The 23,326-nt window shown below is 54.4% G+C and overlaps 2 protein-coding genes across 5 annotated transcripts; one reads left to right on the top strand and one right to left on the bottom strand.

The window, feature by feature from the left end:
* Positions 1–383: 383 nt before the first annotated feature.
* Positions 384–7,990, bottom strand: MRM2 (mitochondrial rRNA methyltransferase 2). Its single transcript, NM_001266892.1, is given in 3 exon segments — positions 384–885; positions 5,078–5,367; positions 7,957–7,990. Coding segments are annotated over 3 exon segments (741 nt in total). The 5' UTR covers positions 7,965–7,990; the 3' UTR covers positions 384–442.
* Positions 7,991–8,026: 36 nt separating this feature from the next.
* Positions 8,027–21,223, top strand: NUDT1 (nudix hydrolase 1). 4 transcript variants are annotated; one of them, NM_001261225.1, is made up of 4 exons: positions 8,027–8,052; positions 10,669–10,832; positions 19,943–20,088; positions 20,907–21,223. In NM_001261225.1, the coding sequence occupies exons 2-4, from the start codon at positions 10,681–10,683 to the stop codon at positions 21,077–21,079; spliced, it is 471 nt and encodes a 156-aa protein (NP_001248154.1). In that variant the 5' UTR covers positions 8,027–8,052; positions 10,669–10,680; the 3' UTR covers positions 21,080–21,223. The 4 variants fall into 4 exon arrangements, with proteins under 4 accessions (NP_001248154.1, XP_077851257.1, XP_077851259.1 ...); XM_077995131.1 differs by lacking the exon at positions 8,027–8,052 and adding an exon at positions 8,650–8,929; XM_077995133.1 differs by lacking the exon at positions 8,027–8,052 and adding an exon at positions 8,960–9,190.
* The last annotated feature ends 2,103 nt before the right edge of the window (positions 21,224–23,326 follow it).

The raw sequence follows: 23,326 nt of genomic DNA on the forward strand, positions 1-23,326 counted from the left end.
GAAAGAGACTCCCAGCCGGGCGCGCTGGCTCACGCCTGTAATCCCAGCACTTTGGGAGGCCGAGATGGGCGGATCACGAGGTCAGGAGATCAAGACCATCCTGACTAACACGGTGAAACCCCAAATACTAAAAATACAAAAATTAGCCGGGCGCGGTGGCAGGCGCCTGTAGTCCCAGCCACACGGGAGGCTGAGGCAGGAGAATGGCGTGAACCTGGGAGGCGGAGCTTGCAGTGAGTGGAGATCGCGCCACTGCACTCCAGCCTGGGAGACAGAGCGAGACTCCGTCTCAAAAAAAAAAAAAAGAAAGAGACTCCCCACTTGTCCTGTTCCATCTCCAAAATCAGCTCAGATCTCCCAGGAACTCTTCCGGAAGGAGCTCAGGCTACGTTTCGAGCTTAAAAGAAGCTAATGACCATTATGAAAATGGCACAAGAAATCCTCACTGCTTCACAGCGCCCTTCCTTCCCTGGTACTGTGTGGCCAAGAAGTACACTTCTGATGACTCTTTTCTGCTGGCTTCAGGTTTGATGATCCTTACATTCTGGAATTCCTCTGTCAGTCTCCTCTGTAACCGATGGCTTTGACTTCCAGCCCAGGTTTTACAAAGGAATGTTCCCCGAGGTTGCAGGATGTCTGGGGTCATGCTGAGAAGGGTCAGGCACAGGCTGATGAGCCTGTCATGATCGAGGTCCCGGAACCCTGTGGCATTGGGCGCCATGTCGCTCAGAATCACATCTGCTCTCCCACCAGGAAGCACCTCGAGGATTCTCTGTGAGGTTCTCGGGTCAGTCACATCAGCAGGGCACAGAAAAGTTGCTCCTTCCAGGGGGAATATGTGAAGAAGATCTACCCCAAGCACGAAGCCAACAGGAGAGCTGGGATCTATGGAAGAAATGGTGAATGTGTTATTTATTTACACCCTGAATGTTTTCACAAAAATATAGTACATGCAACAAAATGATGAAATAAAAGTAAAATGTCAAGACCAATGCAAAGAGCTAATGTGCAAATAGGTAAACACAGGCCTTTTCTATCTATACATCCTATAAAGACACGTGGTGGGGGAGGTCGTGGGCCTTAACATCTGAGAAGCTGAGGCCCATACAGGAAGTAACTGTCCTACAGTCATCCTCAGCCATGGGCAGACCTGTGCCAAGCGCCAGGACTTCTGATTCCAAATCTGGTATCATTTCACTACCCAAGGCTCACTCTCTGTGAAAGGGTTCTTATCTCTGAGTGCTCTTTTGATAAACTAAAATAGAAAATAGGCCGGTCGCAGTGGCTCACAACTATAATCCCAGCACTCTGGGAGGCTGACACAGATGGATCACCTGAGGTCAGGAGTTCGAGACCAGCCTGGCCAACATGGGGAAATGCTGTCTCCACTAAAACTACAAAACTCAGGCAGGTGTGGTGGCACATGCCTGTAATCCCAGCTAGTCGGGAGGCTGAGACAGGAGAATCTCTTGAACCCAGGAAGCGGAGGTTGCAGTGAGCCAAGATCACGTTCACGCTCTCTCCTTCTGTCACCTTCTCCTACAAGGCATGCTCTTGCTTCATCTCAAGAGCACTACACTCCAGCCTCAGCGACAGAGCGAGACTCCATCTCAAAAAAAAAAAGAAAAAGAAAAAGAAAATAATATACTAGTGCATAAAGTGCCTCTGGATTAAATCAATAAATCCATTCTCCTTCTCCACCTTAATCCAATTGCTTCCAATGTAGAAACTACTGGAAATAAGTCAAGAGATGAGGAAAATGAACACATACAAAATAATGTACAAAAACTGATACCAGCTAGGTGCGGTGGCTCACACCTAAAATCTCAGCACTTTGGGAGGCTGAGAAGAACTGCTAGAGCCCAGGAGTTCTAGTCCAGCCTGGGCAACATAGCAAGATCCTATCTCTACAAAAAAATATAAAAATTAGCTGTAGTCTCAGCTACTCAGGACACCCAGCTAAAATGAGGCATGAGGCTGGGCGCAGTGGCTCAAGCCTGTAATCCCAGCACTTTGGGAGGCCGAGGCGGGCGGATCACAAGGTCAGGAGATCAAGACCATCCTGGCTAACACGATGAAACCCCATCTCTACTAAAAAATACAAAAAACTAGCCGGGCGAGGTGGCGGGCGCCTGTAGTCCCAGCTCAGAAGAGGCTGAGGCAGCAGAATGGCGTGAACCCGGGAGGCGGAGCTTGCAGTGAGCTGAGATCTAGCCACTGCACTCCAGCCTGGGCGACAGAGCGAGACTCCGTCTCAAAAAAAAAAAAAAAAAAAAATGAGGCGTGAGGCGTCCCATTTTCCTGGGCTGAAGATTGAGGGGTTTTACCTTTGAAAAATGAGGTAATCTTCAAAATACCTGGACTTCCAATGTTTAAACTAGGAATGAAACATGGTCTCTTCCTCGCCCCCTACCGTTGGAACAGCCTTTCTGTTAAGCAGACTGAACAAGAACATCTGTGACTCTACCCTTAGCTTATCAACTCTGACACTTCTCAACAGAACTACGGCTCTCCTCAGTGGAGGGGACTGCTGGGGAGATGGGGGTGTTGGGCTTGTGAGAGGGGCTTTGAATGTAGGTACAGAGTGAGAAGAGGGGGAGGCAGACGCTGACATCAGTTATAGGAAACAAGTCTTGTTTTAGGTTAAGGTGACACAATGGCACCTTTTTAGTTTTACAACTGGTGTTACTCAAATATCAGCAAGTTATCCTTTTGTGTGTGTGCGTGTGAGAGAGAGAGAGACAGGGTCTCACTCCACTGCATGGCCTCAGCTCACTGCAGCCTCGACTTCCCCAGGCTCAAGCGACCCCTCCCACCTCAGCCTCCTAAGTAGCTGGGACCACAGGCACATGCCACCACCCCTGGCTAATTTTTTGTAGAGACGGGGTTTCACCACATTGCCCAGGCTGGTCTCGAACTCCTGACCTCGGGTGATCCTCCCACCTCAGTCTCCCAAAGTGCTGGGGTTACAGGCGCGAGCCCCCGCGCCCGGCCTCATGCCTCACTTTATGCTCCTGAGCTTTCGCTCCTATAATATCCAATATGTTACAACCTTGGGAAATTTCCACTGAAGGCAAACAGCTTTGGCTGCATGCTTGTGACTTCCAGGAGGACAAGCCCAGGCAGATCACGCTCACGCTGTCTCCTTCTGTCACTTCTTCCTACAAGGCACGCTGAGCCACTCTCCTGCTTCATCTGAGGAGCACTTAGGGGAACAGAAACCACTGAAATCAGTTACTAGGAGGACTCCACGGTGATAAGCTCAGCAATGAGAAAAGGAACTGACATTTCCAACACAAATCCACTTATTTAGTCAATAAATGCTGAGCTGAAAAACAATAAAAAGGCTGTTCAGGCCGACCACGATGGACGTACCAGGAAGCACCTCGAGGATGCTGGGAGGCAGAGACAGGAGGATCACCTGAGGTCTGGAGTTCGAGACCAGCCTGGCCAACATGGCTAAACCCCGTCTCTACTAAAAAATACAAAAATTAGCTGGAAATCACTTAAACCCAGGAGGTGGAGATTACAGTGAGCCGAGATGGCGCCACTGCGCTCCAGCCTGAGCAACAGAGTGAGACTCCATCTCAAAAAAAAAAAAAAAAAAAAAAAGGGCTGTTCAAAAGCCAGAAGAGGCATATCCCAGCCTAAGTCTGGGCAGGGGCCACCCAAGCGGATGCAGGTAGACACTGAGAGTTCACGGCAAACCTACCGCAAACCAGCAGTGGGGCAGATATACCAGCATTCCAGGTCTGCACTTTCAACAAGTCATGAAACCCTGAGCCTCAGTTTTCTCACCAATAAATGGGGACCAGTATCCCTACTCTAAGGTATTTGGGAGAGATTTGGGAGAGCTCTGGGTGGACTGTCTCACCCTGTTCAAATGCCAGTGCATGCAGCTACCCTGGCTTTACAGCAGGAAACATAAACAGCAAGGATATTCTCCACAGCACACGCATCCCAGCAAAAAGCCAAAAGTAAGCTTGACGCCCACAGTGAGGGAGCTGGCTAAAGAGCCTATGGTGCAAGCACTACATGGAACAGGATGAAACTTTCGCAATGACGACAGTGTCTTCCGTCGTATGGGCAGCTGGCTGATCTCATTATTCAGGGGAACCTTTCTATACAGAAAATTTTACTCAAAACCCTAAGATATAAAACAGATTGAAAACTGCGTCTCAGCTTCACCCAGAGTGGCGAATCCATAGCCCTGGCCATGAAGCCTCTTCTAGGTTCTGGAGGGAGCAGCCCCAGTGGGGCCACCAGGAAGCTCCAGGGCTTACGGGACTTGGAAATTTAGCTGGGCTGTTGGGAAGAGATGTCAATACATCAAGAGTAGCCAGGTGCCGTGGCTCACATCTGTAATCCCAGCACTTTGGGAGGCCAAGGTGGGCGGATCACCTGAGGTCAAGAGTTTGAGATCAGCCTGGCCAACATGGTGAAATCTTTGTCTCTACTTAAAAAAACAAAAACAAAAAATTAGCCAGGTGTGGTGGCAGGCACCTGTAATCCCAGCTACTCAGGAGGCTGAGGCCGGAGAATCGCTTGAACTCGGGAGGCGGAGGTTGCAGTGAACTGAGATCACACCATTGCACTGCAGTCTGGGCAACAGAGGAAGACTCCCTCTAGGGTGGGGAAAAACAAAAACAAAACAAAACAAAAATATTTATGTATCTATGTATGTACGTATATATGTATGTATGTATTATTAAGCAAAAATAGCTCCAGTAAGGCTGCAAATTAGCAAGAAGAGTATGGAACAACATCGCTTTTGAAAATGTGAGGGATCTATGCAAACACAAGCCTGGAAGGATACACACCACCATGCTGGTGCTGGTACATCCGGGCGGTCTCATGCGAGGTGATTTCCATTTTCACCGCACCTTTCTACTTTGTCTTTCATTTTGAAAATGGCAGCATCCTATTTTTATCATCACCCCTACTAAACCACCCACTCAGAAGCGCACGCCTTAGAAAAGGGCTCCAGCATCTTGCATCCACTGGCAGAGGCAGCTTGCCCATGCCCACTCAACCTCAGGGTAGCCAGAAGGTGCCAACAGCAGTGCAGAGGACCCACCTGTGCCTGCGGCATTGACCTTCTGCACCGCCACCTGACTCCAGGCCCCAGGAGCTGCTCCGCAGTCTAATACCCGAAGGCCAGGTCGCAGAATCTGGTGCCTCTCGTTCACCTCCAGGAGCTTGAAGGCGCTTCGACACCGGTAGCTCGCCACCTTCGCAGCCTTCACAAACGGGTCCCTGAGATGCCGAGTCAGCCACAGGTGCTCAGCACCTGTCCGATTCTTGCAGCGACTCCCAGCAGTATGGAACCCTTGGCGCTGAAAGGAAGCACACACCAGCTTCAAGTACCTGGTGGGAGAGAAGAGGAGAAGGCAGGTTGGCATCACACAGAATGGCAGGCCACAAGCTGGGGGGGCCCTCGGATCAACTCATTCATTTCTAGAGATGGGGCACCAAGGCCCAGGAGGGGAGGTGAACTGACAAGGCTACACAGCCGAAAAGCAGGCATCACAGGCCAAACTGTGTCCCCACAAAATTCATGTGTTGATGTCCTAACCCTTGGTACCTCAGAATATGGGTGTATTCGGAGACAGGACCCAAATACACCCACACACCTGAAAGAGGGGACCAAGTTAAAACAAGGTCATATGGGTAGACCCTATTCCAATAGCACTGATGTCCTTATAAAAAGAGATTAGGGGGCCGGGTATGGTGGCCCACACCTGTAATTCCAGCACTCTTGGAGACCAAGGCAGGTGGATCCCCTGAGGTCAGGAGTTCGAGACCAGCCTGGCCAACCATGGCCAACATGGTGAAACCCCGTCTCTACCAAAATGCAAAAATTAGCCGGGCGTGGTGGCACGTGCCTGTAAACTCAGCTACTCGGGAGGCTGAGGCAGGAGAATCACCTGAACCCAGAGGCAGAGGTTGCAGTGAGCCGAGATTGCGCCACTGCACTCCAGCCTGGGTGACAGAGCGAGACTCTGTCTCAAAAAATAAGTAAATATGTAAATTAATTAATTAAAGTAATATTCTTTTCTCATGTGGCAAAAATGTTCATTGAGTTCTGAGAGACTGCAAGAAAACCTCCTAAGGACAGATCCTTGCCTTAGTTACCTAGTTCAGGGCTTTGGCAATAATACGGGGGGACTGGCCTGTCATATTTCTTTTCCTTCCTTTTTTTTTTTTTTTTTTTTTTTGAGACAGGGTCTCTATAGCCCAGGCTGGAGTGCAGTGGTGAGGTCACGGCTCAACGCAGACTGGAACTCCTGGGCTCAAACAATCCTCTCACCTACATGTCTTAACATAAAATTGAACTAAACCTCTGTGAATCGTTGAAGGACAATTTCCAACACACTCTGGATAAGCTATGCTGTAACAATTTGTTCACAGCCCACAATAGCTAAGCAGGAAGCTATACACACCTCCCCTCATTTAACTCTGAGAACAACCTTACCAAGTAAGTTCTATGTCGTTTTTTCTTTTTTTTGAGACAGAGTCTCACTCTGGCCCCCAGGCTGGAGTGCAGTGGTGGCTCACTGCAACCTCCGACTCCCGGGTTCAAGCAATTCTCCTGCCTCAGCCTCCCAAGTAGCTGGAATTACAGGCGTGCACCTGCTACCACGTCCGGCTAATTTTTGTATTTTCAGTATACATGGGTTTCACCACGTTGGCCAGGCTGGTCTCAAACTTCTGACCTCAGGTGATCCGCCCGCGTTGGCCTCCCAAAGTGCTGGGATTACAGATGTGAGCCACTGCACCCGGCCATTTTTCTTTTTTCTTTTTGTTTTTTTAGAGACAGGGTTTTGCTATTACCCAGGCTGGAGTGCAGTGGCACGATCACAGCTGACTGTAGCCACAACCTCTGGGGCTCAAGTGAACCTCCCACCTCAGCCTCCTGAGTAGCTGGGACTACAGGTGTGTGCCACCACTTCCGGCTAATTTTTCTATTTTCAGGAGAGATGGGGTTTCACCATGTTGGCCAAGCTGGTCTCAAACTCCTGACCTCGGGCGATCCACCCACTTTGGCCTCCCAAAGTGCTGGGATTACAGGCGTGAACCACCTCACCCAGCCATTTTTCTTTTTTTTTTCTTTTTCGCCATCACCCAGGCTGGAGTGCAGTGGCACAATCACAGCTGATTGCTGCCATAACCTCTGGGTCTCAAGTGAACCTTCCACCTCAGCCTCCTGAGTAGCTGGGACTACAGGTGTGCACCACCATGCCTGGACTAATTTTTTTTTTTAATTTTTAAAAACTTTTTTTAGAGATGGCATCTCACTATATTGGTTAGGCTGGTCTCGAACTCCTAGGCTCAAAGGATCCTCCTGCCTCAGACTTCCACAGTGCTGGGATGACAGGTGTGGGCCACCAAGCCCGGTCTCTATGTCTTTCTGATTTAAATAAATAAATAAAAGTTACTACCCCATGGCTCCACGGCCAAAGCTTCCAGCTTCTGCAGCACCAAAGCGTGCTGACCAGCCAGGAGGCACTGACCGCTGACCGTGAGTCGCTGTCTTCACCTGGCTTAAGGGGTCTCCCGGGAAAATGGCACAGGCCGGTCTCGGGGGCCAGAACCCACTCGACAGCCCAGGAAGCGTGGGCAATAGAGCTACCCCGCCCACGAAACGAACTCTCGCCCCCGGCTAGCCCCTGGCGCCTCGGATCTGCGCCCCGGCGCTGCCCCCCGCACCTGGACTCTGCCCCCGGCCCCAGCCTCCCCACGGCCCAGCCGGCCCTGCCCCTGGAGACTTGAGGGCGCCCTCCTCCCGGGAAACTGCGACCAGGAACCCCGGCCTCGTCCCTGTCGCGCTCCCTAAGTGCGGCCACAGTGCCCAGCGCTCGTCACCCAGCCCCGAGGCCAGGACCAAGGTAGGCGACGGGGCGGACCCCCAACCACTCCCGTAACCTGCACACAAAGAAGTAGCGCCCCGCTCACCCCGCCATGGATTTTTCCCCACGTCGGCAGCGCGCTGCCGGAAGTGCCTGACCTCACTTCCGGTCAGAGGCCCGGCGCCCGGAAGCGGCGGTGCAGGTATGAAAAGCGCGCGCGAGGATCCCAGTAGTGGTGGTGACAAGGGAGCGAGGGAACCGGGCCAGCGGGCGGGAGGAGAACGGGGGAGCCAAGTCATGGGCTTGAGGGAGACCAGGAGAGCGGGGCCGGGAACTCGGGGGAGACCAGAAGAGCGGGGTCGGGGGCTCGAGGGAGACCAGAAGAGGGAGACCGGGGGCTTGAGGGAGACCAGGAGAGCGGGGTCGGGGGCTTGGGGGAGAGAAAAGGAGAGCGGGGCCGGGGGCTTGGGGGAGACCAGGAGAGCGGGGCCGGGGGTTTGGGGGAGACAAGGAGAGCGGGGCCGGGGGTTTGGGGGAGAGACGAGGAGAGCGGGGCCGGGGGCTTGAGGGAGACCAGGAGAGCGGGGCCGGGGGCTTAGGGGAGACCAGGAGAGCGGGGCCGGTGGCTTAGGCGAGACCAGGAGAGCGGGGCCGGGAACTCGGGGGAGACCAGGAGAGCGGGGCCGGGAACTCGGGGGAGACCAGGAGAGCGGGGCCGGGGGCTTGGGGGAGAGACGAGGAGAGCGGGGCCGAGGGCTTGGGGGAGAGATGAGGAGAGCGGGGCGGAGGCGTGGGGGAGACCAGGAGTAAATCATCACAGAAATTTACTTTGGAAACCGTGGCTTCTGGCAGGAACAGATCAGTGTTGGGACAAAGTACACGGGCCTTGTGTGAAGCTCAGCCACAAACCCACTTACCCTGTCTGACCTGCCTCCGCCACCAGGACCCAGTCTCAGTGACACGGGAAAGGTTCCCTTGTCCTCCTCGAAGGGCCTGCGATGGGGATGTGGCTCACTTCTTCAGTGCCCCGCTGCTCAAGCCTCTAGGGGAGCATAGAGACGGGCAGGCAGTGTCTGGGGGTGAATATTTGCGGCGCCTGAAGCCCCCGTGGGCGTGTGTTAGAGGGTACTCTGAAAGTTCAGCCTTGTAGGTGGCTTGTGTTAGCTGTTAGACTCCCTGCCTTATCGCAAGGACAGAGGGCTTTCTGTGTCCCCGCGTTTCTTGCCTTGATGTACCGGAGCAATCAGATCACAGGGCGGCTTGGAGAGAGAGTGCAAGGTTTTATAAGTGGAATTCGCCCTCAGCAGATGGGGGAGCCAGAAGGGAGCTGGAGTGGGAAGGTGATTCTCCTGAGCAGCCTGGGCCAAACTCATGCTTCCTCCAGTTGATTCCCTGCTGGTGCCTGTTGTTGTGCTTTCCACGTCCTTTTGACATCCAGCAGCTTGTGTATCTGCCCACTAGGGTCTGGGGGGTTTTATAGGCACAGGACTGGGACGTGGCAGGCTTGGGAAATGCAACATTTGGGCAGGAAAACAGAAATGCCTGTCCTCACCTAGGTCCCTGGGCACAGGCCTGGGGGTGGAGCCCTAGCCAGAGACCACGCCCTCCTCTACCCAGCACTTCCCTGCCCTCTTCTTTGCTTACCATCGAGTCCCTTTTCTCAGACACCACAGCTTCCAAGGAGGATCACTGGTCCTGAATCCTGTGTCTCAGCCAGGTGTGGACCCCAGAAAAGTTGGTCCTGGCTGGGCGCAGTGGCTCACGCCCGTAATCTCAGCACTTTGGGAGGCTGAGGTGGGTGGATTGCTTGAGCTCAGGAGTTCATGATCAGCCTGGGCAACATGACAAAACCCCATCTCTACTAAAAATACAGCAATTAGCTGAGTGTGGTGGCTCATGCCTGTGGTCCCAGCTATGTGAGATGCTGAGACAGGAGGATGGCTTCAGCCAGGGAGGCTGAGATTACAGCGAACCGAGATCATGCCACTCTCCTCCAGCCTGGGCAACAGAGCAGGATCTCGTCTCAAAATAAATAAAGGAAAGTTGGTCCTGGCCCTCCAGCATTTCTTCAGGGTCCTTTTTCCATCAGGGACCTGGCTGAGGCATCACCCTGAGAGTCCTCTGAACCTGAACCTGTACACCTATGGGAGCAGGAAGGGCCCTTGCGACTTCCAGTGGCCCCCCCTGGGTGCCAGGTCCTACAGTAGCCACAGTAGGAGCAGAGTGAGTGGGGTATAAACTCCTGTCACAGGAGGGAGGACTAGCCAGGCCCTGTTGGGTGGACCTGTGTCTACAACCACACATTTCCTGGGGATCTGGAAGCCTGCTACAGAGAGGCCAGGTCCCACTAGACTGAAAGAAGCTCCTATTAATCAAAAGGCCAGAGTTGAAGCCTGACCTGAGAACCACAGGATAAACTGTGGTTATCTGGGTGCTGGTCAGGCACGGGGACCGTTGTTCCCCACTGTGTGCCTATGGGAGGGCGTTCCTGGGGGTAGACGCAGGAGCAAGAGTGCAGTCTGGAAAGGTCATGTCCTCTGCACCTGAGGGCTGAGTTGTGGAGAAGGAAGGTAGCGCCAGCCTGTGTTCTGCTTGATCAGCCCTGCTGACCACTGGGTTCTGTTTCTACCCCAGAAAATCATTGGTTCAATGGCAGGTTTCCACCTGCCACAAGGGAAGCCACACGTGGCAGGGCTGGGGAATTACAGCGTACCCCCCCCCAACCCTGCCTCCCAGAGCACATCCCAGTCCTCCTGGCCCCTGGCACGTGCTTCCTCCACGCGCATCATAACTGACTGCCCTCTCGCCTTCCTTTCAGAACCCAGGGACCATGGGCGCCTCCAGGCTCTATACCCTGGTGCTGGTCCTGCAGCCTCAGCGAGTTCTCCTGGGCATGAAAAAGCGAGGCTTCGGGGCCGGCCTGTGGAATGGTTTCGGGGGCAAAGTGCAAGAAGGAGAGACCATCGAGGATGGGGCCAGGAGGTAAGGACAGGGCAGGTCTGGCCGTGGAACCGGCTTTCCCAGGGCACAGGGATTTGGGCTGTAGGGCCACACCCTTGGTTTCACCACTTAGAGCTAAGTGACCCGGAGCAGGGAGTTAACCTGTGAGCCTCAGTGTCTTCATCTCAGAATGAAGACCAGTCTGCAGCCCTTAGGACTCTTGTGAAGATGAAATGAGGAAATGAACACAAAGGACTTAGAACAGTGTGTGGTGAGTGCTGAGTGTGTGTTAGCTGTTGTGTGTGGTGTGTGGTGAGTGTTGAGTGTGTGTTAGCTGTGGTGTGTGGTGCATGTTGAGTGTGAGCTGTTGTGTGTAGTGTGGTGCGTGTTGAGTGTGTTAGCTGTTGTGTGTGGTGTGTGGTGAGTGCTGAGTGCGTGTTAGCTGTTGTGCGTGGTGTGTGATGCATGTTGAGTGTGTTAGCTGTTGTGCGTGGTGTGTAGTGAGTGCTGAGTGTGTGTTAGCTGTTGTGTGTGGTGTGTGGTGCGTGTTGAGTGTGTGTTAGCTGTTGTGCATGGTGTGTAGTGAGTGCTGAGTGCGTGTTAGCTGTTGTGGCGTGGTGGTGCTGGGGGCTTCAGGGTGTATCTGGAAGCTTCTGTGCATCATGGCTTGACTTGAACCCTCCCGGCACCCTCACTGTCACCGAAGGGCTCGTCAGTCACTTGGTTCCTCTGTCTGTTCAGTGGCGCTGATGATTGCTTTTATCTCACACCCAGTGTACACAAAGTATGCATCCTTAACACAGCCAGCTTCACCTAGGAAGGAACTGAAGCCCAGAGAGGTTGAGCCGTTTACCCAAGATCACACAGTCCTCCAGACACCCCTCACCCCTCACAGGGTAAATGAGATCATCTGTGTAAACATCGCTGCACAGATGTTAGCCCCCATTCATGTTTTTGTTCTGAGAAAGGTAGGCCAGCTTCCCTGGAGAGGAGAACTACAGAGTAAAGAGGGTCCTGGCACGCAAGAAAGCCAGGACCCCAGTGGCTTTCCAATTTTTTCATCACAACCTGCAGTAAGAAACACGTTTTATATGATAGAATATACACACTCAGGTATGCAGGTACAGCTAAAATAAGTTGCAGTAGCTGCCCTGATTACATCAAAGGGCACTCTACTTTTCCGATTCATGTCTCTTTTTTTCTCCAGAGATGGGATCTCACCCAGGCGGGAGTGCAGTGGGACCCTCATGGCTCACTGCAGCCTCAAAGTCCTGGGCTCAAACGATCCTCCTGCCTCAGTCTCGCAAATAGCTGGGACCACAGACACATGCCACCATGCTCAGTTTTTTAATTCTTCGTAGACATGGGGTCTCATTAACTCCTGGGCTCAAGCGATCCTCCCTCCTGGGCCTCCCAGAGTGCTGAGATTGCAGGCGTGAGCCACTGGCTTGACCCTTTTTTTCAATTGTAATCCACTAAGCTGATTTCCCGGATCATGTGGGTCCCAACCCTCAGTTTGGAGAGCCCTGCGTGTGCTTCCCCTCTAAGGCCTGGGACCCTGGGCTCCAGCCATGCAGACACATTTGATCAGTCACCATGGCAGGTGCCAGTGCGATAGGCTGTGCTGGGGGCCGCAGCTGGGGAGGAGGACCACTGGGTGTGAATCGGGCATCCAGCATGTCCATCCCAGGAGTGTGTGCAGAGCAACAGCAGCACAGGAAACAGGCAGGAGAGGTGGCCCTGGGGGTTCTCCTGCCCAGCCCTTTGTCTTTGATCTGGTAAGACCACCCATCACCTCATGGATTTCGGTAGCGCTGCTCTGTGTGGGGCTTGGGGACACAGGGAGGAACAGGTCAGTCCCTGCCTCTGGAGCTCTCGTGTTGTCTGGCGCCGGGTTCAGGAGACCTGCAGAAGGAGGTCCAGTCCACACCTGGTGGCCAGGGTCCTCCAGGAGAAAGGAAGGGTGATTAACTGGGTACCAGGAAAACACTCTGAGGGCTTGACGTTGGCTGGGAGGGCATGGAGGGAGGGAGGAAAGAGACCTTCACAGAAGCACAGAGGGCTGGAGGAGCACCAGCTGTGCAGAGAAGTGGGGGGTGTGAGGGCAGCAGGCGGCAGAGCTGAGGAGGCTGGATGGAGGAGCTCCACGTGGCTGGATTTCTTCTCCTTGTCCTGCTGGTGACAAGCAAAGCACAGGCCCCCTTGGCAGCCCTGATTTATTTTCTTCTGAACTTTGTCACGGTCGAAAGAACTTTCCTCCTACCCTCTGTAAATATTACACAAACAGAGGCACCAGCACTCCAGACCCTCACTGCTGAATACAGCGGTGGCTTGCGCTCAGCCCAGGGTTTGAGTGGGGGAACTGAGACACAGAGCAGGAAGCCTGTGACTTCCATCCTCGGGTGTAACCTGGCTCCATCCCCCTCACCTGGACAGGTGCAGCAGCCCCGTAGCTGGGCTGGCCCTCATGGCCTCCACCCTCCCCTCTGCAGTCCCCATTCCACACAGCTGCCAGGTGGCCCTTCCCAGACTGCATCTGGGTCTCCCCCAACCCGCAACACACACAGACGCATACTCACACATTAAACCCTTAACACCTCTCAGTGCACTTACAGCCGCCCTCCTGTGTCAGCCACTGAGCCCCCCACGGGCTTGCCTTGCCCCCTCCCTCCCCAGTCTCTGCTCCTGGGACATCCCAAGCTGTGGCCTACCTTGCTCTTCATCCGGTTGTCCCCCCACCCCACCCCTGACAGCTTTCACAGCTAAGAAAGTGCCTTCCCCACCCGTCGTTCTCAACACATCTTATCCTGTATCTTTCCTTCATGGCACTCTCACCCTTTTTAATCATATTTAATGATTCACTTCCTGCCAGTCTTTCTCCAGAATCATTCTATAAGATCAGGACTGCCCAGGATAGAGTGCGGTGACACAGTCATAGCTCACGGCTGTCTCGACCTCCTGAGCTCAAGCCATCTTCCCGAGTAGCTGAGACTACCAGTGCACACCACCACACCTGGCTAATTTTTTTATTTTTAGTAGAGACAGGGTTTTGCCATGTTGCCCAGGCTGGTGTCAAATTCCTGGCCTCAAGCGACCCTCCCATCTCAGCCTCCCAAAGCGCTGGGATTACAGGCGTGAGTCACTGCGCCCAGCGTAACTTGCACTTTTATTGAAGTGTCATGCACATAGAGAAAATTGCACAGTGGGTTTTTTTTTTGTTTTGTTTTTTTGTTTTTTGAGATGGAGTCTTGCTCTGTGACCCAGGCTGGAGTGAAGTGGCATGATCTTGGCTCACTGCAACCTCCGCCTCCCGGGTTCAAGCGATTCTCCTGCCTCAGCTTCCTGAGAAGCTGGGACTACAGGCGGCCGCCACCATGCTCGGCTAATTTTTGTATTTTTAGTAGAGACAGGGTTTCACCATGTTGGCCAGGATGGTATCTTATCTTCTGACCTTGTGATCCACCCGCTGCGGCCTCCCAAAGTGCTGGGATTACAGGTGTGAGCCACCGCACCCGGCCACCTGTTTCTTTTTTTGAGATGGAGTCTTGCTCTGTTGCCCAGGCTGGAGTACAGTGGCATGATCTCTGCTCACTGCAGCCTCCACCTCCCGGTTCAAGCGATTCACCTGCCTGAGCCTCCTGAGTAGCTGGGACTACAGGTGTGCACCACCACATCTGGCTATTTTTTTTATTTTTTGGTAGAGACAGAGTTTCACCATGTTGTCCAGGCTGGTCTCGAACTGACCTCAAGTGATCCAGCTGCCTCTGCCTCCCAAAGTGCTGGAATTACAGGTGTGAGCCACCGCACCTGGCAGGTCCACCTGTTTAACCAACATATAGATCAAGAAAAAGAAGTGGGCCGGGCGTGGTGGCTCAAGCCTGTAATCCCAGCACTTTGGGAGGCCGAGATGGCCGGATCACGAGGTCAGAAGATCGAGACTATCCTGGCTAACACGGTGAAACCCCGTCTCTATTAAAAAATACAAAAAACTAGCCAGGCGAGGTGGCGGGCGCCTGTAGTCCCAGCTACTCGGGAGGCTGAGGCAGGAGAATGGTGTGAACCCAGGAGGCGGACCTTGCAGTGAGCTGAGATCGCGCCACTGCACTCCAGCCTGGGCGACAGAGCCAGACTCTGTCTCCAAAAAAAAAAAAGAAAGAAAAGAAAAAGAAGTGGACCGTGGGACCCCGCCCTCCACCCTGACTTCCGGCACAGCTGATGACTTTGGCCTGTTCCCAAATATGGTGTGGGATCCTAGAGGCTGCGCCCTTGTCTGGCTTCTTTTCAGCATCACATGTGCCATAGCAGTGGCTCCTCCAGCTGCTGGGTAATGCCCTGCAGAGGCCCGTGCTGCAGCTCACCCGCTTTGCTGCAGGCTCACCCTCTCTGCAGCAGGACCCCAGCTCTGCTGCAGGTGTGCGTGCAGGGCTTACCCTTGGGAGCTGTTGCAAGCAACTGCCAGGAACAGTCCTGACGTGTGTTTTGGTGCCCGTGTGCACCCTTTCCTGTGGACAGTTACCATGGAGGAAAACTGTCGATGTTCAGCTTCAGCAGAGATTGCCAAGCGTCTTTTCACAGCTGTTTCGCTAATTCAAACGAATGCTGAACCACACTTGGTACTCTCTCTTTTTCATCTTTGCCATGTTGGTAGGGACGGTGAGCTCGCGGAGGTTCTGCGTGCCCTCAGGACTGTGGAAGGGGAGCACCTTCACAGCGTCGCGGGCCGCATTGATATCCTTTGGGAGTCTGCAGGTCGTGTGGACATCCTTCTTTGTGAGTCTGCAGGCCGCCTCGGTATCTTTTTTTTTTTTTTAGACGGAGTCTCGCTCTGTCGCCCAGGCTGGAGTGCAGTGGCCAGATCTCGGCTCACTGCAAGCTCCGCCTCCCGGGTTCACGCCATTCTCCTGCCTCAGCCTCCCGAGTAGCTGGGACTACAGGCGCCCGCCACCTCGCCTGGCTAGTGTTTTTTGTATTTTTTAGTAGAGATGGGGTTTCACCATGTTAGCCAGGATGGTCTCGATCTCCTGACCTCGTGATTCGCCCGTCTCGGCCTCCCAAAGTGCTGGGATTACAGGCTTGAGCCACCACGCCCGGCCAGATATCCTTCTTTGTGAGTCTGGGGACCGCGTGGATATCCTTCTTTGTGAAGTATCTGCTCAAGCCTTTTGCCTGTGTTTGAATTTGGTTACCTTTTTCTGAATTTTTTTTTTTTTTTTAAGAGATGGGGTCCCACTGTATTACCCAGGCTGGTCACGATTTCTGATTTATTTGTAATTCTTTATATATTTTAGATGTGAATTGTCAGATACTATATATATTACAAATATTTTCTACTCAGTGGCTCCTACTTTGTGATATTTTGATAAACAAGTTTATTATTTTAATATAATCTGATATGTAATTTTTATTTTATTTCTTTTTTTTTCATTTTTGAGACGGAGTCTCGCTGTGTCACCCAGGCTGGAGTGCAGTGGTGCAATCTCGGCTCACTGCAAGCTCCGCCTCCCGGGTTCACGCCATTTTCCTGCCTCAGCCTCCCATGTAGCTGGGACTACAGGCATCTGCCACCACGCCCGGCTAATTTTTTGTATTTTTTAGTAGAGATAGAGTTTCACCATGTTAGCCAGGATAGTTTCGATCTCCTGACCTCATGATCCGCCCACCTTGACCTCCCAAAGTGCTGGGATTACAGGCGTGAGCCACCGCACCTGGCCATAATTTTTATTTTAGCGCCATCTCAGCTCACTGCAACCTCTGCCTCCCGGGTTCAAGTGATTCTCCCGCCTCAACCTCCCAAGTAGCTGGGATTACAGGCACCCACCACCATGCCCGCCTAATTTTTTTGTGTATTTTTAGTGGAGATGGGGGATTCACCATGTTGGCCAGGCTGGTCTTGAACGCCTGACCTCACGGGATCCACCCGCCTTGGCTTCCCAAAGTGCTGTGATTACAGGCGTGAGCCACTGTGCCCGGCCGAGACCGTCTTAAAGAAAAGAAACAATTCCTCATTGGGGAGCACCTGCAGGCGTGAGGAACGGGGGCGCTGGAGCCAGACAGGCTGGTGCTTAGGGGAACCCAGCAGCAAACAGCCTCGTGTCCAGGAGATGAGGTACCATCAGCCACAGGCCACCAGCATGGCCCTGGGCTGCAGTACCTGCCAGTCTGAACGGGTTTGCTCCTGGGGCAACCCCAGGCCCTTGCTGCTCAGGAGCCTCAGCAGCCCAGTCTCCAGGGAGGCTGGTCCCTGCTTTATCCATGCAATACTCAGCCCTATTCTATCAGGAGAACCCCAGGACGGGCCCTAACTCCCAGGCCAAGAGCCGGTTTAGGCGCCCTCCCCGCTCGCCTGCAGGGGTCCAGAGGGCTAGACTTAGACCCTCCTCTGCGGGACAGGGGACAGGCACGTGGGGCGTACTGAATCGTGGGGGCGTGCAGATTTGGGCTTTAGGTGCACAGTGTGAGCCAACCTTTCTAGACAGCATCCCTGATCCCCAAAGACCAGCGAGGCCAGGGACGCAGGAGCAGCAATGGGAAGCAGGCCCGCCAGAACCTGCCACTCCCACCTCTCCACGCCACAGAGGCCTCACCACCCTGTTTGTTTCATGTAATTTCTCATCGTCTTCCCCGTCTGCCGTGTGGGGAACCGAGTGCCATGGATAGAGCAGACACTTGGGCAGAACTGAAGCAGCGTTGTCTTCACCTGCCTGGCGCTCCCCGCCTGGGAAATGGAGCTTCAGCTCTGTCTCCCGGAGGATTCTTGATGCTTCCTACGCTGCCATGAGCTGGGGAAGATGAACTAAAATCAGTCACAACATTCCACTGGGAGGTGACGCTTCTGAAGACGAGCAACAGCCGGCCGCCAAGAGGCGGGCGAGGCCCCACCGAACATCTCTGTTGCATCTAACTGGGGAGCCATTTGTACCCCACAAGTAGAAACACACGTTAATTTTTTAGCTCAAGTCCAACTTTCATTAGCCATCTCCATGAATAAATGCCGATCGATTCCAGGTCTGCTTCCTCTCTAGTCCCTGCAGTTTAAGCTGAGGAGGCATCACTTCAATCCGACCATTTAGGCCAGGCATGGTGGCTCACACCTGAAATCCCAGCACGCTGGGAGGCCAAAGCAGGATGATCACTTGAGCCCAGGAGTTCAGGACCAGCCTGGGCAACATAGCAAGACCCTGTCTCTACAAAAAAAAAAAAAGGAAAACAGAAAAATTAGCCAGGCATGGTAACAGAAGCAGACAGAGGTACCCAGCGGCTCAGCCCGTGTATCCCCAGGGTCTCCCAGCATGGAGTGGGTCTTCGGGAAGCCTCTGCTGAGGGACTGAGCAAGAACCCTACTGAGCACAGCAAGCAAACGCTCAGAATGGGAGGTCAGCAGCACCGCTGTGCCCAACACAGGTTTCCACCATAACCCGAAGTTGAAACATTTTATTCTTCCATACCAAATAGGAGTTGAGAAGCCGGCTGGATTCCTTAAGGTGTAGAATGTCACGCACTCCTCCTTTCTTGTGTGGAAAGCCCAAGGTATAAAGTGTGTATAACGTTTGCCTTTTTTTTTTTTTAGACAGGGTCTAGCTCGGTTGCCCAGGCTGGAATGCAGTGCAGTGATCACACCTCACTGCAGCCTCCAACTCCTGGGCTGAAGCATTCCTCCCACCTCAGTCTCCTGAGTAGCTGGGACTACAGGCGAGTGCCACCATGCCTGGCTAATTGTTGTTCTTTTTGTAGAAACAGGGTTTTGCCATGTTGCCCAGGCTGGTCTCAAACTCCTGGGCTCAAGCGATCCTCCCACCCAGGCCTCCCAAAGTGCTGGGATTACAGGCATGAGCCACCCTGTACCCAACCTGTTTGCATTTTTATTTTTTAACTTTAAACTATTAAGAGTTAATGTTTGCATTTTCTAAGAGATGAGCAGAGGAGAAAGCCAAAGGAAAAACACTGAAACGGTAGCATTCCTGGGTGATGAGTTTATGGCGTTTTGTGTCCTGGTTGTCTACAACAAATATGTAATTTTTTTTTTTTTTTTTTTGAAACGGAGTCTTACTCTGTCGCCCAGGCTGGAGTGCAGTGGCCGGATCTCAGCTCACTGCAAGCTCCGCCTCCCGGGTTTACGCCATTCTCCTGCCTCAGCCTCCCGAGTAGCTGGGACTACAGGCGCCCACCACCTCGCCCGGCTAGTTTTTTGTATTTTTTAGTAGAGACGGGGTTTCACTGTGTTAGCCAGGATGGTCTCGATCTCCTGACCTCGTGATCCGCCCGTCTCGGCCTCCCAAAGTGCTGGGATTACAGGCTTGAGCCACCGCGCCCGGCCAAATATGTAATTTTTAAATTAGCAACAGCATTAGACTACTTCGGGGAAGCCTTCTGGCTCTGTGTGCGGGAAGCAGGGAAGGGCTTGTTCCCAGGCACGGCAGCACTTGAGCACTCCATGGTGAAGTCAGCCCCTCACACCTCCTCCAGGCACAGCTGTGGGGAACGTGTCCCGAGAACATGCAGGAAGAGGCCCAGGCCACGTGTCCCGTGTGGGCAGCCCGGGGGCCAGAGTTAAAACCAGAGCTCCTCCCTCAGGAAAGAGATCACAGAAGCCTGTGGTTTCATCCTGTGTTCCCAGAGAAGGGGCACCAGGCTGGACAGACATTTCTTTGGGCAGACAGGCCCAGAGTATAGAGCCCGGGTTCCCGGAACCAGCGTCCCAGGGCCCCTGCGGTCATAACTACCGCTACGTGGGCTCTGATGCTCAGCTGTGGAAAAGCAAGTAACCGGGAAGGAAGGAAGTGGGGTTGGTCCCCACCCTGCCACCCTCAGGTCTCGAGACCATGGACAAGTGGCTGACTACACTGGGCCTGGGCTGTCACTGGTGCACATACAGCACGGACAAGAACTGTTCCTCCCACCAGCGGCTCCACACCACCTCCGGGCCCCTCCCCAGAGCCGCTCAACCAAACTCTGTCTTCACAGTTCAAGCTGATTCTGAAGCTCAGCCAGGTCAGGACCAGCTAACGCCTTCTGGGCGACATCCTCCTGGGTCTCCCATCCACCCTGGTGGCTCCCTGGGCTGTGTGTAGATGCCCAGCTCCTCCTCCCTGCCATCGTGTGGGCGTGGCGCCATGCCCTGACGGCCTCCCTCCCCCATCCACCTCTGCCCGCAGGGAGCTGCAGGAGGAAAGCGGTCTGACGGTGGACGCCCTGCACAAGGTGGGCCAGATCGTGTTTGAGTTCGTGGGCGAGCCTGAGCTCATGGACGTGCATATCTTCTACACAGACAGCATCCAGGGGACCCCCACGGAGAGCGACGGTGAGTCTCACGGGGCCTGCTCCCCCTCCCCACTCTGCGGGTCCCATCTCCTGTCTGGGAGAAAGGCCATCAGCCCAAACCATCTCTGAGTGCCAGGCAGCGGGCAGCCTGCGTCCCCCTCCACCCCACAGTGCCAGTGTGGGGCCCATGAGCAGTGGTCTCTGCACTGAGGCTCCAGCAGTGTACCCGCCCCTGCTCTGCGCCCATTTTCCTACCCTAAAATGAGAAACATGGTCATGAGGATTAAATATAAACGATCGTCAAGTTCCTCACGATCACTCGGTGAACTCCTCAGAGAGTCAGTGTAAGTTTGGGCTGGCCAGACGCCGGGGCTCACACCTGGAATCCCAGCACTGGGAGGCCGAGGCAGAAGGATCGCTTGAGCTCAGGAGTTCAAGACCAGTCTGGGCAATATAATGAGACCCCATCTCTACAAAAAAACATGTTTTTGTTGTTGTTGTTGTTGTTGAGACGGAGTCTCACTCTGCCACCCAGACTGGAGTGCAGTGGCGCCATCTCGGCTCACTGCAAACTCTGCCTCCCAGGTTCACACCATTCTCCTGCCTCAGGCTCCCAGGTAGCTGGGACTACAGGCGCCCGCCACCACACCTGGCTGATTTTTTGTATTTTTAGTAGAGACAGGGTTTCACCATGGTGGCCAGGCTGGTCTCAATCTCCTGACCTCGTGATCCGCCCACCTCGGCCTCCCACAGTGCTGGGATTCCAGGCATGAGCCACCGCGCCCAGCCGGAAAAACCATGTTTTTAAGCATGAAGTCTGGGTTGCATATCAGTGCCCCTCTTCCTCCCTCGGTACAGAAATGCGCCCATGCTGGTTCCAGCTGGACCAGATCCCCTTCAAGGACATGTGGCCCGATGACAGCTACTGGTTTCCACTCCTGCTTCAGAAGAAGAAATTCCACGGGTACTTCAAGTTCCAGGGTCAGGACACCATCCTGGACTACACGCTCCGTGAGGTGGACACGGTCTAGCAGGAGCCCAGGGCAGCCCCTGGGCAGGAGACGTGGCTGCTGAACAGCCACAAACTGTCCTCACCTGGGAGCACCGAGTGGCTCAGAGCTGGGTTTCGTCTGGAATTGACTGGATGGAAAGAAAAATAAAGGTCTCTAGCAGTTTTTTTTTTTTCTTTTTTTTCTTTTTTTTTTTTTTTGGAGATGGAGTCTCGCTCTGTTGCCCAGGCTGGAATGCAGTGGCACGATCTCAGCTCACTTCAACCTCTGCCTCCCAGGTTCAAGCGATCCTCCCATCTCAGCCTCCTGAAGAGGTGGGATTACAGGTGCACACTGTCACACCCAACTAATATTTGTATGTTAGTAGAGATGGGGGTTTCCCCATGTGGGCCAGGCTGGTCTTGAACTCCTGACCTCAGGTGATCCACCCGCCTCAGCCTCCCAAAGTGCTGGGATTACAGGCGTGAGCCACCGCGCCTGGCTGGTCTCTAACCTTTTAAACGTCCTCCTCTGGGCACCAGCACAGCCTGCCAGGTCCACAGGAAGCTGCCGGATGTGCTGGGCTTCGGCCCACATTGCTGCACAGAGGTAGGAGAGGATGGAGACTGCTCCCGAGGCGGGCAGCTGGCCCAGGGCAGGGGCACACGTGCTCAGACACACAGCCGCAAGCTGGGGATGTGTCCTCTCAAAACCCCCTGCACAGTGTGGGAAGCTGAGGCTCAGCCAAGGGCTCTAGGCTAAAACCCAGACTGAACGCCTCATAGGCTAGTCCCCTCCCCTGCCCAACTTTCATACACATTTAATAACAGTTGTTCACACGTTTATTGATAAACCGTCCAAAATGTAGGTCACGTGTAAACAATTCCAGTTTATTGGGTATATTGGGTATTGATCCCTGCAGCCTCCTAAAGTGCTTTGGACGTGAACAGACCCGCAAAGCAAGAGCAAAGGCCTCAGACGCACAGAGCCGCCCTGACATCCCTCAGCTCGGAGTCCCCGTGCCCCCTGTCAGAGCCCTAAACCTGTCTCCCTGCCTGCACTGTCTCCGGCAGACAAAGGGCAGCTGTCTGCACAGTGCCCCCCAAGTACGCAGGACACGAACCAGGAGGACCCAGTGAAAATGTCCCCTTTCACCATGATTGGCAGTCCCCCTCCCGCGGCCCCGCCAGCCGTCCTCGCAGGGCACATGGCATCTGGCATCTCCAGCAGCATCACACACAGCTGTCCCTGCCAGCTGGGTGAGGCCGCAATGACCGGCACAGGCTTGGGCTTGGGCCTGGGCTTGGGCTTGGGCCATGGGCAGCAGGAGGGCTAGAGAGGCGTGCGGGGAACTCCCCTCCCTCCAGCACCGGACCTCCACCTGCAGCAGTAAACAGCCTCTCAGCGCCTGGGCCTGGGGACCTGCCCGGGCAGCACAGGGCGGGGGCCAAGGAGGAAGAAGAAAGGTGGCCTCTGCTGCCCCTGCCTGGCAGGCCTCTTCCTGCTGCCCTTTAGAAGGCACTGGGAGGGAGGTGTTCCAAAGCCAGTGCCCACCCCTCCACAGAGCCGACACCAGGGCACACAGGAAGTGGCCACAGTCACACATGGGAGACAGGCTGCCCTCCTCATCGCTGCCCTCCAGCCCCCCCTTCACCCCGCCCTCCTGACCCTCGTACCCCTGCTCTCCAGGACCCACTCTCCAGCCCCCCAACCCCTGCCCCCTTGCTGTCCTCACCCCTGCCCTCCTGTCCCCCCTCACCCCTGCCTTCCAGCCCCCCTTCACCCCTGCCTTCCTAACCCTCCTGCCCCCCTCACCCCCTGCTCTCCTGCCCCCCAACCCCTGCCCTCTTGCTCTCCTCACCCCTGCCCTCCTGTCCCCCCTCATCCCTGCCCTCTTGCTCTCTCCTCACCCCTGCCCTTCTGTACCCCCGACCCCTGCTCTCCTGCTCCCTCTCACCCCTCTTCTGCTCCCCCTCACCCCTGCCCTCCTGTTCCCCCTCACCCCTGCCCTCCTGCTTTCCAGCTCCGTCCTCAGCCTCTGGATACGAGGACCCTGAGACCCTGATCCTGAAGTTTCCACCACAGGGAGATGCCACCAGGCATGTGGCCTCTCATACACTCACTGACCCCGGAGTCCCTGCCAGGAAAGCTCCTTCAGAAAAGCTCATTCTGAAGTTTTGCTCTCTCCTTGGAGGGCTGCGTCAGGAGCGCGTGCCTCGCCTACTCTGGAGACACAGAGGCCACAGCGCCTGACGCCCGCCACAGCTCCCCACAGCCTCCGTGGTCCTG

The sequence above is a fragment of the Macaca mulatta genome, chromosome 3 (genome assembly GCF_049350105.2).
Source record: "Macaca mulatta isolate MMU2019108-1 chromosome 3, T2T-MMU8v2.0, whole genome shotgun sequence".
Lineage (NCBI taxonomy): Eukaryota > Metazoa > Chordata > Mammalia > Primates > Cercopithecidae > Macaca > Macaca mulatta.

Excerpts from the sequence above, each read along its gene's own strand:
- NUDT1 (XM_077995133.1), top strand. The coding sequence starts at position 9,080 with ATGTACCGGAGCAATCAGATCACAGGGCGGCTTGGAGAGAGAGTGCAA. Across the intron at positions 9,191-10,668 it reads AAGGGAGCTGGAGTGGGAAG|AACCCAGGGACCATGGGCGC; the intron begins GTGATTCTCCTG and ends CCTTCCTTTCAG. Across the intron at positions 10,833-19,942 it reads ATCGAGGATGGGGCCAGGAG|GGAGCTGCAGGAGGAAAGCG; the intron begins GTAAGGACAGGG and ends CTCTGCCCGCAG.